Here is a 17,796-nt window from a genome sequence, read left to right as displayed (position 1 = left end):
CTTAATAAAATCAAAAAACGCTGAAAAACTCAATAAATAAGTAACATAAAGCCTTATGTTTATATTAAAATAGAAAGAATTGTTGGGCATGTTTAGGCCCCAAAAACAACTTAAAAATCAATTTCTTGATGCCTTGTATGTGGTTTGTTCAGACCAGAGAACAGGGGGTTCCATTATCCAATTTTGCAGGTGAAGGCTGTAGCTGTAACGTTAAATTAAAAACAGAGGTGACCCATTTATTCACGGCTGATTCTGGACGGTAAGACTGAAAGGATGTCATGGTATAAAGCAAGCTCGTCTCTGGTGAAAATTTCAAGACTAAATTCCTTAATTCATCTGCAATGAAAATTTAAGTCTCTCCTAGATATTAACACTGATGAAACAGGATTCAATTTTAAACTATTGCCCAAGAAAACACCTTGAAGCTTGACTCAAATGTAAAGGGACACAAGGTAAGCAAGGAGAGTGACAGTTACTACTTAACAACAGCCCCTGGTTGTGACAGGAAGCTAAGCCTAGGGAGCTAAAACGTGTCAATGTCTGATCCCTTCCAGAGGTCTACAAACCATAGAAGCACTCTGACTTTTGGATGAATGCCAATTTTTAAGGATTTCAATTTTCGAATTTCTACCAAACGAAGGATTGAAGAGCCTTGAAGGAAGAAGGCTCTTTCTTGTCTAGGCCCCTTCCCATCCAAACAAAAATGACTGGAAAAAAATACGTTATGTATTTTCCCTCGTTGGTAACCAGTCTTATCCAGCCCTCAGACCAAGGAGTCATCGAGACTATAAAGCGTCGCTACCAAAAAGAAAAAAAAAATTGCTACTGCTTTTGGAAAATGGTGAAATTACGAATCTCATTGCTACTCAATATAATGACCATCAAAAATGTTATTTGCACAGCAGCTGAAGCATGGGATGAAATTAAACCATCAACGATTGTTGGAAAAAAAAATCTGGTATTCCACCAGAATTCCGCCCTATCTTAAAATTGGATAAAAATTAATAATATACAGTTGGTTGAGATGGTAAACGGTTTTCAAAGAGATATCAAATTTCAAGAAGAAACAGTAGATCAACTACGAAGATGACGCTGGACACCAAATTTTAACGGATATTGTGGTGGCAACCTCATCCAAACAGGAGCTACTGATAGTTCTGAAGACGAGCCAGAGATGGATAAGGACCAGAATGCTAGATGAGTCGATGGCGTATTTTGAAAAGCAGGGAGACTACATCAGCTAGCAATCTAATGCATTTGAAAATAAGAGGTCACACAGCGACGAAACGTGTGTCCAAACTTAGAAGGTTAATAAAAGACTATTACTTTAAATATGAATAAAAGTGTAAACTATTTTTTTTTCTAAGAGTGTAAACTATTTTTTTCTAAGTCGATCAAAAAGACAAGTTCCGGCCCCTTCAAGTCCGGATAAACGGATTTCTACTGTATTTACAATTTTTTACACTAATCTGAATTGTGAAAAAAAAAAGAAAAAACTATAATAAAAAAATAATGTAAATATTAACTTACAATTAATTAAGGTTTTCAGTTGAGATAAAAAAAGTCAATGGCACGAGCAGGATTCGAACCCACGATCTTCGGCTTGATACGCCGCTGCTCTACCACTTGAGCTATCGTGTCCTCGATCCACTCGGACACCAACTTCCCATCTCAACCACACCTTTTGAATTTTCTCTCCTTTTTACCATTTTTATCTCAACTGAAAACCTTAATTAATTGTAAGATATTAATTGGTCAAGTGGACCACGAAACTAGTGAATTTAATAAATATTAACATATTTTTCAATCCACTCGGACACGAACTCCCCATTTCTCAACCTACAACCTATCGAATTTTACCTCTTTTTGCCATTTTTCGAAGTGACGATAGCTCAAGCGGTTAGAGCAGCGGGGTATTGAGCAGTAAGTTGTGGGTTCGAATCCCGCTCGTACTAACTTTTTCGTCTGAAACAAGACCTTACATAAAAAGAATAATTAATTGAAATAAGTAATTTGGTCAATTAGGCCACTAAACATAAATGGATTAAAATAAACATTTGGCGCTGAAAACACCATGTAAATATACTACCCCAGAAGGAATTTTTTATGTACACTGGAATTTATATTTTCTATATATTTTTTTTTTGTAAAATTTTATGGTAAATAAAGAATGTATATATAAAATTATTTATAAAACAGCGAATATACAAAATAAAGGTACAGCAAATAATACAAAGAAAAAAAATTACAAACTACTATTACTATTTGCAATAAAACAAAAATATTAAACATACTTTTTATTAATTGAATAATTTAACATTTTTGTTTTTGTGAAATTACAAAAACCATTTGGAATTCATAGCCCTCCTGTTTCTCTGGGAAACCCTCCCCCCCCCATGTAGCATGTGTCCATGTATACAAATGGTCCTGGCTTTAGTGATTCTGGAAAAAATATGACGAACAGTATAGGAAAATTAAAATATAATTTCACAAAAAAACTAAGACAAAGTTGATGAATTTTGTGAAAAGATACTTACATGGGTCATCCTAGACTTTCTTCTGTTATGCGAAAAAGGAGGTAAAATTAATTAGTATATATTGCTTCTATAATTATATACTTTCGTCTAAGTTGGTTTTCAACAAAACTGGAGACAAAATAGTTAAGTTAAAAAAATTATCTTTCAGATAGAAGGGAAACAAGGTAATTTTTTTCTTTTCTAACTACTAAAGCATAAAAACATTAGTTTATATAAAAAAAGATATAAAGACAAATCTTATTGTTAATTTTAGGGCTTATTATTTACACAAAAAGTCAAACTTACCGTAAAAGCGGCGTAGAAAGTAGATAATGCGTTTGTAGCGCTATCAAACAGTTTAAGGTTAGAGACTTGCAAATGAAGCTCACAATAAGATAATCCAGGCTGTTCTGAACCATTCGAGCCCTCCATGGGTATGTACAACTTGTCTAACTAAAATATAAGGGGAAAAAAAGTCTCACAGAAAACGGCTTAAACGCTGTGGTATCACCCGCATTTTATGTGTTAAGCGTAGTGTCACAAAAGCCCACCTGGTTGTGACCCTTGTGCAAGAACTTACCTTTAAGAGTAAATGACTTTTTTTTACAGGTTCAGATTTCCTTTATTTCCATTGGTTTCTCAAGTAGATATAAAGTTTTTAAATTATTACCCTACTTTTGCATTTCATTTTGTATTAAAATTATGGTAGTACGATAAATTAAAAAAAAAAAAAATTTTCAGAAAGGAAAAAACAAAAAACAAAGAACAAAGAATATTCATCTTACTTTTGTGTACACCGAGTACCAACAGATTCTCGCTGGATCATTGTGCTTTTGTTTGACAATTGTTAGTGGGCCATCGTTCAGGAGATATGACCCAGTGATAAAAAATATGCAATGTCAGAGAAGCGAGAACAGACTTAAATCTAAACCGCAGGATCGAAACTTCATAGGTTTATATTAAAAACTAAAATAGACTTAGAACAAAAATGAGAACTGGGTCAAGTAAAAATAGAATAACCTCTAGGATAGACCAATATATTTCAAACAATACCAAATTTAATTTTTTTGTACATTTTATTTGAAAACATTGATCTACAATAATGTCAATGTTATTCATAAAACACTATTTTTTCACCCTTAAAAAATATAGTAAATTATGAAGCTTAAGCGACACTATCAGTACTTACTATCGACTGGAGGAACGTCAGTCAATGACCTACTTCTTAAAAGTAGGATCGGGTAAATTGAACTTAACTGAGGGACTAAGGGAAAACGCACGATAAGTCTGTGGGAATACTCGCTTCCTAGCATCATCTTTATCTTCACACTCTTACTCGTACGTTATTAATTGCAAATTGATGTAAGCTGGTTTACGCCTGAGATATGGGGATGAATTAAAGGGAAATTTTACGTATATTTTTTTCCTCCTAGATGACACATAATTTTTGAAAGATCAAACTTTTTCAAGTTTATAACACTAAAATGTAGACTATTGCAGTTGTACTACATATTGAATTATCCGAGAAACATCCTCGAGTGTTTTTGACGATCTAAATACCTGGAACCCTTCGTACACACTCGTCAAAAAAGCGTTCCCCCTCATTATTCAAAGTAAAAAATAAAATGAAGTCTTGCAGGAATTTGTAAATTGTGAAAAGGCTGGAACTTAAAATATTGTGTAAAGAAATAACAAAAATTATAAATAATAAAAAATAAAGAAAGAACTAAATAAATTTATTATTAAACATATAACATATAAAAAAAAGGGGAAAATACAAAAAATATTCCCGCTTTTCAACTAGAAAAATCTATAGTTTTTTTTTCTGTTTTCACTTCTGGGTGATGGGGGAAGGAAGAAGGAAAAAAATAGAGAGAAAAAATTTACAATTGGAATTTCGCACGTTTCCTCTTGTAAGGCAACGCCCGGCTTGTTACTACTTCGGGGTCCAGGCCTTCGACCTCGTCTCACATCTCCAGCTTCGCTAGGATGTCTGACTCCCTGAAGAGGTGGTACTCTTTGTTCTCCTCGATTTCGACCTTTGTACCTCCGTACTCAGGGAGGAGGACGTGGTCACCGACGGCCACCTGAGGTGGAACGAGTTCTCCTTTCTGAGAAAGAGAAAAAAAATTGACGAGTAAAGTCTGCCTGATGATACGAAGACCACACATCATAGATGACATTATTGATCATCTGCTTTACCTGATTTCTAGAGCCGGGTCCGACAGCGACGACAGTCCCATGCAGAACCTTTGACTGGGATTTCTCTGGGATGACGATGCCCCCTTTTGTCTTAGTGACCGCCTCAGCCTTCAGGACGAGGACCCTGTCGAACATCGGCATAAGTTTCTTGATTGCAGCTGCTGCTTTGGCCTGAGGGTGTAAAAGAAATGTGTAGATAGATAAATTATACTAAAGACTAAATAAATAAAAGGGGAAAAGATTTTTTTTTTGAGATTCCATGTATTAGGTATATGTATATCAAATTTATGTGGGAAAGGGGGCATGAAAGAAAATTGTAGGGACTTCGCTAGAACCTTTAAAGAATCCCCCCACCCATCCCAGACCAGGGCCTGTACTCTGAAGGTTACACGTGGGAGCCCTTGAAAAAGCTTTTGTCTGGTAAAAAAAACCTTGTGTAAAGCGGCCAGCTCTTATAAAATATAATCAAATCTCTCTTAAATCATTTGGAAACTTCTTACCTCGATGACATCCCAGACAGGAGAAAAACAAAGGAAAAAATCAATGTTACTCCTTACAATTTTCAATTTAAATAAAAACAAACCAGGCTATTTATCACCGCATCAGCCCGGTCAAGGCGTCTCAGTTTTCTCCTCAAACCTCAGGGTTATCATTGATCCTTGCCTTTCTTTGGCCGTAATATGAGTTTCTTCGGCATAATGGCATCAAAAAAATGTTCTGAGATAATTACGGGATTACCCTGGAGTTTCTTTCTCCTATCGCAAAGCCTATCCTGAATGCATTGTTTAACTAGCCCTCGGAACAACATAAAAAAAAAAAAAAGAAACGACCTGATGATGTCTTTGGTAATCTTGTAAGTTCACCTCCTTGAGTTGTGGGTGGCTTATGCAGGGTGTCCTTTTAATTTGGTTTAAAAAATTACTTAATGCAGACTATGACCTTATAAGCAAAGGTGGTGACCGTCATGCTGTTGACAACGACCATGAGCTGACCCTACAAAAAACTACTTAAGAAATGGTGGAAGAACTTAGCGTCGACCAGTCCACAGTTGTTCGCCATGTGGAAGCTATCAGGACAGCAAATTAGGTGCACAGCATGAGCTGAAAGACCCCAAAAAGGATCACAGGTATGAAATCTGTCCAATGCTTTCCGTATGCAACAAAAATGGTCCATCTCTCAGTTACATAGTAACATCAGTCGTGGGTAATGAAAAATGGATATTATACAATAGACAGTGGCTGGGTAAGAGTAAACATCAGGGCACTTCACAAAGCCAATTTATATTATATATATATAAAAAAAAAAAAAAAAAAAAAAAATATATGGCCCCTGGTGGTAACACATTCGGCTTCCTGAATCTGGATGAGAACTTCACTGCTGAAAAGTGAAATCAACGGGATGGACCGAAAACTGCGACATTTATGGCTGGCATTAACAATTGGAACTGGCCTATCCTCCTTCAGGACAATGCACGTCCTCTGGCACGACTTCATCAATCAGGTTATGAGGCTTTACCACAACATACTAACCAGATCTATCTTCTAAGCATTATCACCTTTTTAAACATCTCAACAACTTTTTTATGCGAGAAACGGTTCAGAAGCAAGAATGAAATTGAAAACGCGATTAGGGAGTTCATCTATTCAAAAGACCCTAATTTATAGTGCATTATCTTTGAATCAACCCTACAAAAAGGACACCCTATATAACACATTTCACATGAAACCAGATTTTTTTTTAACTACCTGCTTACGTCCTCGCTTAGCTTATCTAAACTGATAGAAGGCCCTCTCCTTATATTAACTTACAATAAATGTTTTATTAATATTAATTATAGCGTCTATTGTTTAGTTTGATTAGCAGTAAGGTTTTTAAACAATTATTGTAATTTTTTTGCCAAAATTAAGCGGATAGGGCGAGATAACCTCCCACCACCTCGAAGGGCCTGGAACGTTCCACGAGGTTCCAGATCCCATTAATTTCCAGCCTTAGGGTTGTAAATATATTTAAACATAAAACTGAACAGATCAAATTTGGTTATTTAATGTAAATATATGTTAAAAATTTATATGCTTGGATTTTTTTTAATTACTTACCATCTTTTCTCGTTACAATTGGTGAAACTTTTGGACGAATCTTTTCGGTTCGGACGCCCTTTTTTGTTTTTGTTTTTTTTAAGAAAAAGCTTTTTTTCTTCTAATAATTAAAGCTTTTTGCTTAAAGCTTGCGTAAAGATTCTCCGAGTTGTAAGTCAAACGCCGGTCGAACTTGGACTGCGCTATAGATCCGACACGCCGACCACGAGATCAGTGCTGACTTAAAAGTGAATTTTGAATATGAGAATTTTTTTTTAATGAAAAAGTTAAAGTTTTTTTAAAATCTCTTCCAAAAAAGATAAACGAGTTATTTTATTTGCAAAAAAATATAGTTCATATTTGTTTTTTTGTTATTTACAAATAGATTGTTCTTTTTTTTCTAAATCTCCTTACAGATGCCCCCTCCATCATTTGTTTTTTCCGTTCTCGAGAACAGAAAAAAACCCGGGTAGATGTGTGAATAAATTCGAGAGAAATTCAGACTTGATTGTTTTTTTAACTGTTGCGTTTCGGTTAAGAAAAAAGGGCCAAAAAGTGGATAAAGGAGTTTCAAAAAACTTTTTTTTTCCTTTAGTGATTTTGTCCGGTGGCGCGATCTGGTCTCCACAGGGGCCGCTCCGAACGTATTTTGTTCATTCTCACGGCTGAGAGCACGAGGTCTACCGGCAGTACAACTTAACGTAAAAAAAGTTTCATTAATATTTGATTTTTTTTGTTCTTTTCTTGGTTTTCGGTCCGTTAGAATTGTGAAGAGAGAAAGAGGATCTTTTGTTCCGACAGTGAAAAAACCAAAAAAGGTGAGGAAAACACTTTAGGTACGAACACGTCGCCGGGCGGCTCGGACGGTCTAGAAAGGTCCATGCTTCCACCCCTCCACTATTTCTTATTTAAAAAATAAGTCCTAAACTCTATTAATAAGTTAAAAAAAGTAAGAAAAAACGCTTTTACATGTATAAATTATTGAATAAAAAAGAAACAAAAATGTTTTATTTAAAAAAAATTACAAGTACGTATTTAACCTAAAACAAAAATGCCGGTCCTTGTAACTCCGAGTTTCTTTCCCATTAGAGATATTTTCCCCAATTTTTTTCTATACCCAATAAGGTTTCTATTTATTTTTAATAAATATTAACTTTTATTTATTGATAAATATGAAAATTTATATATTAAACTAAGCCTGGTGGAAGCATGGCCGGACATTAATTCTCCTCTTATAAGAATATTTTTCTGGGCCTAAACGTGGCCCAACGATAATTCTTTCTATTTTAATATAAATTTAAGACTTTATGTTTATTTATTGGGGTTTTCAGCGTTTTTTGATTTTATTAAGCTTTAGTATCATAAGCTAGAGCCATGAGGTGCCGGTTGGTAAGCTATAGAAAGGGCCACCTTTTAACCTAAGCCCTTTGAGTTTTCAATTTATATTGGGTTTATGGAAAAATAATGATTTTTTTTTTTTTAATGTACAGTAGAAAACAAGCTACAATTTAACTTGGAAAAAATTTAATCATGATTTCCATTACTATCTAAACATTTTTGCCAATGCACAACCAATTCGTTAATCCCAGAAGTGTAGAAACCAGAATCTCTGGAATCTTAGAACTCCCAAAATGCATTTTCAATTTCATTCTGGCTGCTGAACACTTTCTTGCACAAAATGAATTGTTGAGATGTTCGGTAAGATAAAAAGTGATAAGTAGAAAGATCCGCTGAGTACGATACGGTAAAGCCTCGTAACTCATCTTATGAAGTCATACCAGTCCATTGTGGTGTGTAAGTGCGTTGTCGTGAAGGAGGATAGGCCACTTCCAATTGATTATTGCTGGCCATAAATGTCGCAGTTTTCGGTCCGTTTTATTGATGTCAATTTGGCATTTTTCAGCAATGAAGGTGTCTCACCCAGATTGAGGAAGTTGTAATCAGTCCTGCAGATGACCACCAAGCAGTGACAATAATTTTTTTATTATTTGGAGATGTGAGATGCAGTCTGGTGTCTAAACCTAACCAAAACTAACATTCCTCCAGAAATCCAAAACTTCCTATCACTTGGTCCTAAACATTCCATTCCTTCACACCAGACCTCATATCACGATCTCCAAATAATCATTAACTAAGGGTCTACACACCATACAATTTTTTTTATTGTGCAAATTGGCTTTGGGAAGTGGTCTGGTTTTTCACTCTTCTCCAGCCACTGTCTAGAATGCTATTGTTTTAATAAGTTTTTGTCCCACTGTTACTATATGACAGAGAGATGGATCAGTTTTGTTGCGTACAGGAAGCATTAGAATTCTTGCAATCCTTTTAGGGGTCAGCTCATGCACCTTTGCTTTTCTGATGGCGAACGACTGTGGATTCGTCAACGCCAAGTTCTTCGGCCATTTCTCGAGTAGTGAGGTCAGCTTCGACTATAATCCTTCAACTGGTCGTTGTCAACAGCAGAACGGCCATTACCTTTGCTCGTTGCCTACATTATGGAGTTTTTGAAACTATCTGAAAAGGACACCCTGTGTACCCACCCACAATTTAACTGAAGGAGATGAACTTTTGAATGAATGTGAATTACGTGAAGCATCACGTCTTTTCTTTTTAGATTCCATTCTGAAGCGTAGTTAAAATTGGTGCATTCACGATAGGCGTTGGGATTGGTTAAAGAAGCTCCTTTACATTTTCCGGTTTAATCCCGTAATTGTCTCAGAATATTTTTTCGATGCTGGTATTCCCAAGAAACTCATTTTACCGCCAAAAAAAGGGCATTGGTCTATGATAACACTGAGGTTTGAGGAGAAAACTGATAACGCCTTGACTGCAACCAATGCGTTGGTAAATAACGCAGTTTGTTTTTATTCAAATTGAAAATTGTATGGGGAAACTTAGATTTTTCTTTTCTTTTTTTCTCTGGGATGTTGAGGTAAGAAGTTTCCAAATGATTTAAGGAGATTAGATTAGGTTATACAGGAACTTCTTAATCCTCATTACAGAATTTTTGAAACATGCTACACTGTGGATTCATTTATGGTTCCTTGCCCACAAATGACATTAATATTTCGAGCGATTTGTACTGGCCCAAGTTTAAATTCATAAAAATAAATTTGCCGAAAATCACTGACAGTTAGTTTGAAGGCACAACAGACAATTAAACGTTTTACTAAAAGCATTGTAAGAGAAAGAAAGCAAAATAAATAGGCTTTAAAATGATGTGTATCCCTTAGCCTAATTGGTTAGTTTTGTTTATACATTTGGTATTAAAAGTATAGCGTAAAGGAAAAATTGCGTTTATTTTGCATCAACCCAATAATTCTACAATGCTGTAAACGATTTTAAGCATTCTGGTAGATTGATTAATGTCTCGACCAACCCCACAACATATACGCCCTTCTTTAGAAGCGCCTTGTCTCTGCTAAACTAGAGGTAAATCGCCAAATGCCAAATGTTCTCAAAACACAGGCCCCTTGAAATTTTAGGTGAAGTGGCTGGGTAGGGAGAAAAATGATTTTATGCGTCCTGTTCAATTAATTTTCAATGTTGCTGTCATATACAGGACTTTTTTTTTGGTTCATCGTAAGGCAGATAACTTAATTTTGATGCATATGGCCGCATGTGATTTTCTAGGCTGAGCCCATTGAGGCTATAGTTTATATCCTGGGTAGTGCCAAGCGTGATTTCATTCGTCCAGATCAATAGATGATAGATACATTGTCCATTCTAGCTCTCCACGGTACTTTTATGCCTTTTCTTTAAGAGTCTTCATTAAACAAGAGAAAAATGGCCAAATGAACTTTCTCAACCTTATACGAATTGGTTGATCTTTACGACTTTCTTTTCTTAACTTGATCCTTAATTTTTAGTTTGGAAGCTTTGTGAGTCGAACATGATCATCATAATTTATATCTAGTCCTAATTTATACTGATTTCCGATGCAAAATAACACTTCGTTTATTTCTATAACACATTGCGGGAACCTTGGCCAGCCAATCTAGAGGTAAATGGCCTCCACACTATTATCATTAACCGTTGTCAAACGGCCTTGCGGTTTCCGTTGATAAATGTTTTTACATTCATTTATTACTTTCCTTATGCAAATTGTTCAGCATTGCGTTTTTTAAGGTATTTGATACTTTTGAGTTTTTTTGCTTCATTGAGACAGTAGTGTCCATATTTTATTATGGTCCAGATGTTATGTAATTATGTTTTTTTCTCATTTTCCATGAAATTTTCTTTCTCTGTACCTTATTTTTTATTTTAATGTTTAGCCTTCATTTTTTATTAATTTGAATTTTTGTTTGTAGATGTTCCGTATGTTGAGAGCAACACACCACCTCGCAAGGCGTAGCTATGCCAAGGATGTCCGTTTCGGTCCTGAAGTGCGAGCACTCATGCTCCAAGGCGTCGACATCCTAGCCGATGCTGTTGCTGTAACGATGGGTCCCAAAGGACGCAACGTCATACTCGAACAGTCTTGGGGCTCGCCCAAGATAACAAAGGACGGTGTGACGGTTGCAAAGGGCGTCGAGCTCAAGGACAAATTCCAGAACATTGGCGCCAAGCTTGTACAGGATGTTGCCAACAATACGAACGAGGAGGCAGGCGATGGTACAACGACTGCCACCGTACTTGCCCGCGCCCTTGCAAAAGAAGGCTTTGAAAAGATCAGCAAAGGCGCCAATCCAATCGAAATCAGAAGAGGTAATATTTTCATTTTCTTATAGAAATAATAATACTAAACTAAAATAAATTTTAACATGATGATCTTAACATTTATTCTGACACCTCTTGTATGAAAAATATTTGATTACAATTATTTAAATAAAATCTGAAAATTAAAAATTTAATCTATACTATTTTGTAAGTTTGAGATTTGTTTATTAAATTAAGTCTTGTATTTTATAAGGTGTCATGTTGGCGGTGGATTCGATCAAGGATCATCTCAAAACCCTTTCAAAGCCGGTCACAACGCCTGAGGAGATAGCACAGGTTGCAACTATCTCAGCTAATGGCGATAAGGCTATCGGCGAACTGATATCAGATGCGATGAAAAAGGTACAGTAATTTTTGAATTATACTGGGTGACTTAACACGTCGCTGCTGACAAATGATGATACTGTTAAACCATTCGCGGAGGTTGTTATGTTAGCCGGAATGCAGAGCCGCTCTTTGGGTTTTCCATTGAAGAGGCTGCTGCACTGGTCGAGCATGCAGTCGAGGATGAAAATTTGGCACTGATGTCAGCTTTATGCCATGATATTATTTATAATAAAACAACATTTTTTATTGGGAAAAAGTTTATATTAATTTTGTGTTTAAGGTTGGAAAGGAAGGTGTTATCACCGTTAAAGACGGTAAAACACTACATGATGAGCTTGAAGTCATCGAAGGTATGAAGTTTGACAGAGGATACATTTCGCCATACTTCATCAACTCGTCGAAAGGTGCTAGGGTTGAGTTTCAAGACTGCCTTTTGTTGCTTTCTGAGAAAAAGATCAGCTCTGTACAGTCTATTATCCCTGCTTTGGAGCTTGCCAACTCGAAGAGGAAACCGCTCGTGATCATTGCCGAAGATGTTGACGGTGAAGCACTCTCAACACTCGTCGTCAACAGGCTCAAGATCGGCCTCCAGGTCGCCGCCGTCAAAGCGCCCGGTTTCGGCGACAACAGGAAAGCCACCCTCCAGGATATCGCCATTGCCACCGGCGGCCTGGTATTCGGCGATGAAGGCACTATGGTGAAACTTGAAGATGTCCAGTTTTCCGATCTTGGCACAGTGGGTGAAATCGTCATAACAAAGGACGACACACTCATACTCAAGGGCAAGGGGAAAAAGGAGGACATCGACCGCCGTTCAGAGCAGCTGCGCAGCCAGATCGCAGACACGACAAGCGAGTATGAGAAAGAGAAACTACAAGAGCGTCTGGCACGATTGTCTGCGGGTGTGGCTTTGCTCAAAGTTGGTGGGTCGAGCGAAGTAGAGGTCAACGAGAAAAAAGACAGGGTCAATGATGCCCTCAATGCAACACGTGCTGCTGTTGAAGAAGGAATTGTACCTGGTGGCGGAACCGCACTCCTCAGGTGCATCCAGAAACTTGAATCTCTACCAACTGCCAACAAAGACCAAAAAACCGGTAAATCATGTTTTTCCCCACTATTTATACCTTTATGAATTATTTTTATAATTTCTTTAAGTGGCTCTATCCTGGTCCCCAATGTCAGTTACAGCATAGCTCCTTGGTTTCATTGAACCTTTCATAATCTCAACTTTTCATCTGGTGAAAGCTCAGTGCTGTCATTTATTATTTAAACTTACACGCAATTATAATTCACTGTGAAATCTCTTTAAAATTTTACAAGCACTGCTCAGCGGAACCGTACATCACACTGGTTTTCCCATCCAGATTTTAAAGGTAGCCTACTCAGGTTGGTTTGGGTTTAAAACGTTTGGTGTAGAAGTTTATGTATGGTTCCTACAATCATAAAAATTGTAAGGTGTCATAAAACGTGTAATAGTATTTACAGAGGCAAATAACTATGTCGAGACATCACCTCGCTACATATGTCTTTTGCAAATGTAAATCTGCTACAGCAAGATAACAGTGAAATGTTAACAAGGGGTAGTATGAAGTATGGAGGGGAAAGAAAGCATTGGTGGTTTGGAGGACTCACAGTTTATCCGATTACATAGTCTAAATTAAACCGATTTTCCTCAATTACAATATTAGACATATAATCAATTTTACCCAAATACAGTACAGCAGAAATCCGTTTATCCGGACTTAAAGGAATTGGGACTTGTCTGAATAATTGAAAGTCCGGATATTCCGAAAATTTGTAATTATATTACAATCATATCATAAAAACAAAATAGTTCATTAGATTTTGTGGTCTGATTGATGCCAAATAGCATCTCTCACTTAATTAATCTTTATGTAAAGTATGGGTTGAGATAAAAAAGTCAGTGTCGTGATCAGGATTCGAACCTACGACCTTTGGCTAAATACGCCGCTGGTCTACCACTTGAGCCATTGAAATGTGGTTATAGCTTTATGAAAAGATTATTTAGTAAAAGATAGTCTTTTATTGACTTTTGTTTAAGTCCAGGCGTCCACACATTTCGTGAAAATTGATACGTATTAAATATATGTAATTTATATATACAGTTTATATTCGTATAATTTATATGCATATATTTATAAATATATGTAACCTTTTCGATGAAGCCAACATACAAATAACACGACAGCAATTTCTAGTCTTTTAAAATAGAATACTTTTTTTCTTTTTTTTTTAATAGTAACAATAATAAACAAAAACTAGTGGCTGTCGGCCTCATGTGTGACTAGTGGAAGGGCGATTTGGCGGCCTTTACGATTTTTTATTCAATTTTTTTTTTGTCCACATTAAAAGAATTCCCATTTCCGGCGCATGGGAACGACTGCTGAAAGCACTAAAGTTGTTGCCCGGACCCTGAGAGTACTGATTTTGTTTATTTAATTATTTCTTTTGCCTAACTCCATATCCTTACACCAACGGTGTTCGGCACTGCGTTCGAATAGTAGTCATCTATTTCATTTCAAGTTCAAGGTTTTAAATATGTAAGGATATACTTTTTTAATAAGGTTGTTTTTAAATTGTTAATCATTTTATCATACTGTTAAAATATGAATTACTCTTTAATAAGGCGGAAATTAATAGGTTTAAGTTTGTCTCTAGTTCCGGCTGCTTTATCCTCTCGTTGCTTATTACCTCTCGCCTCTTCTCTGCTATTGGGTTGTCCGGAAAATAATGCAGGATTTTGGTATTAAACAAAAAAAAAGAAACTAGTTACTTTAAAGCAATGTTCTTTAATCAANTGTTGACATTCATACAAATGAGTAATCCTGTAAACGTAAACAGAATATTTTATATAGATTTTTTTTAATGAAAACTTAAAATCCTGCATTATTTTCCGGACAACCCGATAGATTCAGGTGTAGATCGTACAACTGACTGGTGGAAGATCTCTTTCTTTCATATTAATTTTTTGTTTTCAAGAACTATTTTTATTTTCATGCTTACAAAATCTTTTAGCAATTTATAAAAAAGTACATCCAGTCTCGACACCATGGTACAGATTGCAATTATCTCAGCTAATGGCAATCGGCGAATTGATATCAGGTACAACGAAAACGGTACAGTTGAATTATACTGTGTGACTTAACACATTGTTGCTGACAAATGATGATACTGTTAAACCATTTGTGGAGATTATGAAAACGTTGCTGCTGACAAATGATGATACTGTTAAACCATTCGCAGAGGTTGTTATGCCGGCCGGAATGCGGGGTCGCTTTTTGGGTTTTCCACTGAGAGGCTGCTGTATCGGTCGAGGATGAAAACTTGGCTCTGATGTCAGCTTTAGTTGTTAATATTAAATGGAATGTACATCTTAAACAGAAAAAATATGAGTTGAAGTTGTGTTAGTCTGTGCATAGTGAACTTGCTGACCAGCATTGGGTCAGTCTTCACTTGCAGGTTTGTTGAAGAACTTCTTGAGAGTTCCTCAAACTCCTCCTTCCTGAGTAGTTTAACAAACCGCATGCGAGTGAAAATGGGACCTTATATGTGATCTAGTGCTGGTTCATCTGTGTTAGGCTGGTAGGCCTTTACATCAGAATTGTAACTTACACTGGATCCAGCACAAATTTGACATACTGGTGTTAAATACCCCAACCTAATTTTGTAAAATGTCAATATTAATCATTTATGTTTAGTGGTCTAATTGACAAAATTACTTTGAATTAATTCTTTTTATGTAAGGTCTTGGTTGAGATGAAAAAGTTAGTGTCACAAGCGGGATTCTAACCCACGACCTTCAGCTCAATACGCCACTGCTCTAACCACGTCATGATGGCTCAAGTGGTTAGAGCAGTGGCGTATTGAATCGAAGGTCGTGGGTTCAAATCTTGCTTGTGACACTAACTTTTTCATCTCAACCAAAACTCTACATGAAATGAATAATTAATTGAATATCGTTCAATATTGATACAAAACGAGGCTTGAAAATCTGTTATTAGCAGGGGAAGATGGATGAATGATTTGTTAAACGACTCAAACTCGCGAGTGAAGATGGCCTGTAGTGCTAGTTAAGTAAAAAAAGTACACTGTTCTCACATAGACCCTGACCTGACCGACTTGCCATTGTCTATGCTTGTTCAGAGTCGGTTAGTTCCTGCATTGGGCCACTGTTCAGCGACTCTGCCCTGGCCGGGTACCCTCATGGCTCCTATTTCTTTGCTTTTTTAATCATCCTCTTTTCCCAACAAGGGCAGAGGAGGAAAGGAAAAGCAAACAATGTGCCAGATGATCATCTTTTTCCAAGGGTTGGCATGACCCGGTCAGCCATGGAACAACTCATAATTCGAGTTTGCATTACGCTTCCTTCCTTGTCCATGTACCTCTGGAGGAGAGTATACAACACCCCACCCCAGTTGACATGACCCTCAGTTTGATGAACCATGTCCCAGTCCTGCAACAAACTTTCCACTCTTGAATAACGCTTCGACTTTCGTTATTTATTGGGGGCTTTTATTTATTCGTCTGTCACATAACTATTCCTTACAGATTTTTAGAAAATGTTCGTTTGCCTCCCTACTGGATGGACAATCCATCATTTTTATGCCCCCATATGAAACGTTTATTTAAGAGGGGACCCTTGTTCATCGGATCTAAATAGATTTTCTTAAAGAAAATTGTTTTCTCGTGTCTTGTTCAAAAGATCAATATTGTTTTTATATGAATCGTTTATTTTATTTTTAAGGAGTCGATATCGTCGCGAAGGCTTTGAGAACACCGTGCATGACAATCGCTAGCAACGCAGGTGTTGATGCAGCTGTAGTCGTGAGCAAGGTTCTCGAAGCATCTGGTGACATGGGCTATGATGCTTTAAACAATGAATATGTCAACATGATTGAGCGAGGGATTATCGACCCAACGAAGGTAGAAATATATATATATATATATTTTAATGATATTTTAACCCAAATTTGTTTTTTTGTTTTTTACAGGTGGTAAGGACGGCACTCACAGATGCAGCCGGAGTCGCTTCCCTCCTCACGACGGCCGAGGCGGTTGTCGCGGACATACCGCAGAAGGAGCCAGCTATGCCCGGCGGTATGGGTGGCATGGGCGGTATGGGAGGAATGGGAGGTATGGGTGGCATGGGAGGAATGATGTGAACGCCTAAACCGTTTTGGTGCATAGACGATTTTGTAAGGAAAACACAAAGCAAAAAAAAATAATAATAAGGATGCGACATTTAGAAAGACCGTAACTTTCTTGGTAAAAAAACAATTATATTAAAAATAACGGTCTTAAAAATAAATAAAAATCCCTTTATATTTTTCATAATTAAAAATTAGAAGAAAAATGAAAAAAAAGTTAATTAGTGCCTAAGTTTTGTCTTTAAACTTTTTTTTAAATACATTAAACATCATAACAAAGATTTTGTTTTCTTTGTGAAAGGAAAAAACATTGTTAGTGCATTTAGTCGTGCGTTATGTCGCCGAGAAACCACCCGGTAACTTGTTAGTCATTAGATAATTCGTTAGATTTTTTTTTTTATATTTATATTTTATAATAAACAGAACTGAATGTACAAATTGTTTGGTTTTTCTTTTTTTTTCTTTCTGTGTCCAGTCACGTTCGGCGTGGACTCATTCCATCACTCTCGCCTACCCCTCAAGTCGATGGGGTAGGACGCTTAGTAGGAAATAAAACAAAAGAAAATTGTAGCATTATGCGTGCCTAGGTTGCACGTCTTGTACATACGTATTACAAGTAATATGAATTGTTTGTGTAATTATAAAATGATGCCAAACTAGATAGTTGTTAATTTCCCCCTGCATTCCTATTTATATAACTATGGCTTTTTTTGCTAACGTTTTGACCTTTATTCGGGTCATCTTCAGGGCCTGGTTAAATAACAAAACATGTTGATTGTAATATATATA

The 17,796-nt window shown here is 36.5% G+C and overlaps 2 protein-coding genes across 2 annotated transcripts; one reads left to right on the top strand and one right to left on the bottom strand.

The window, feature by feature from the left end:
- Positions 1 to 4,231: 4,231 nt before the first annotated feature.
- LOC106671931 (10 kDa heat shock protein, mitochondrial) lies at positions 4,232 to 7,220 on the bottom strand. The gene is made up of 3 exons (XM_014402920.2): positions 6,815 to 7,220; positions 4,719 to 4,889; positions 4,232 to 4,627 (listed from the first exon to the last, which is right to left on the bottom strand). Exons 1-3 carry the CDS (start codon positions 6,815 to 6,817, stop codon positions 4,484 to 4,486), a joined length of 318 nt encoding a protein of 105 aa, XP_014258406.1. The 5' UTR covers positions 6,818 to 7,220; the 3' UTR covers positions 4,232 to 4,483.
- Positions 7,221 to 7,241: 21 nt separating this feature from the next.
- LOC106671930 (60 kDa heat shock protein, mitochondrial) lies at positions 7,242 to 17,445 on the top strand. Its single transcript, XM_014402918.2, has 6 exons — positions 7,242 to 7,611; positions 11,104 to 11,500; positions 11,706 to 11,854; positions 12,120 to 12,933; positions 16,605 to 16,783; positions 16,852 to 17,445. Exons 2-6 carry the CDS (start codon positions 11,104 to 11,106, stop codon positions 17,020 to 17,022), a joined length of 1,710 nt encoding a protein of 569 aa, XP_014258404.1. The 5' UTR covers positions 7,242 to 7,611; the 3' UTR covers positions 17,023 to 17,445.
- The last annotated feature ends 351 nt before the right edge of the window (positions 17,446 to 17,796 follow it).

The sequence above is a fragment of the Cimex lectularius genome, unplaced genomic scaffold, assembly GCF_000648675.2.
Source record: "Cimex lectularius strain Harlan isolate CLEC.00 unplaced genomic scaffold, Clec_2.1 scaffold14, whole genome shotgun sequence".
Classification (NCBI taxonomy): domain Eukaryota; kingdom Metazoa; phylum Arthropoda; class Insecta; order Hemiptera; family Cimicidae; genus Cimex; species Cimex lectularius.
The sequence above is the reverse complement of the archived record's forward strand: the minus strand, read 5'-3'. Positions and strand labels throughout refer to the sequence as shown.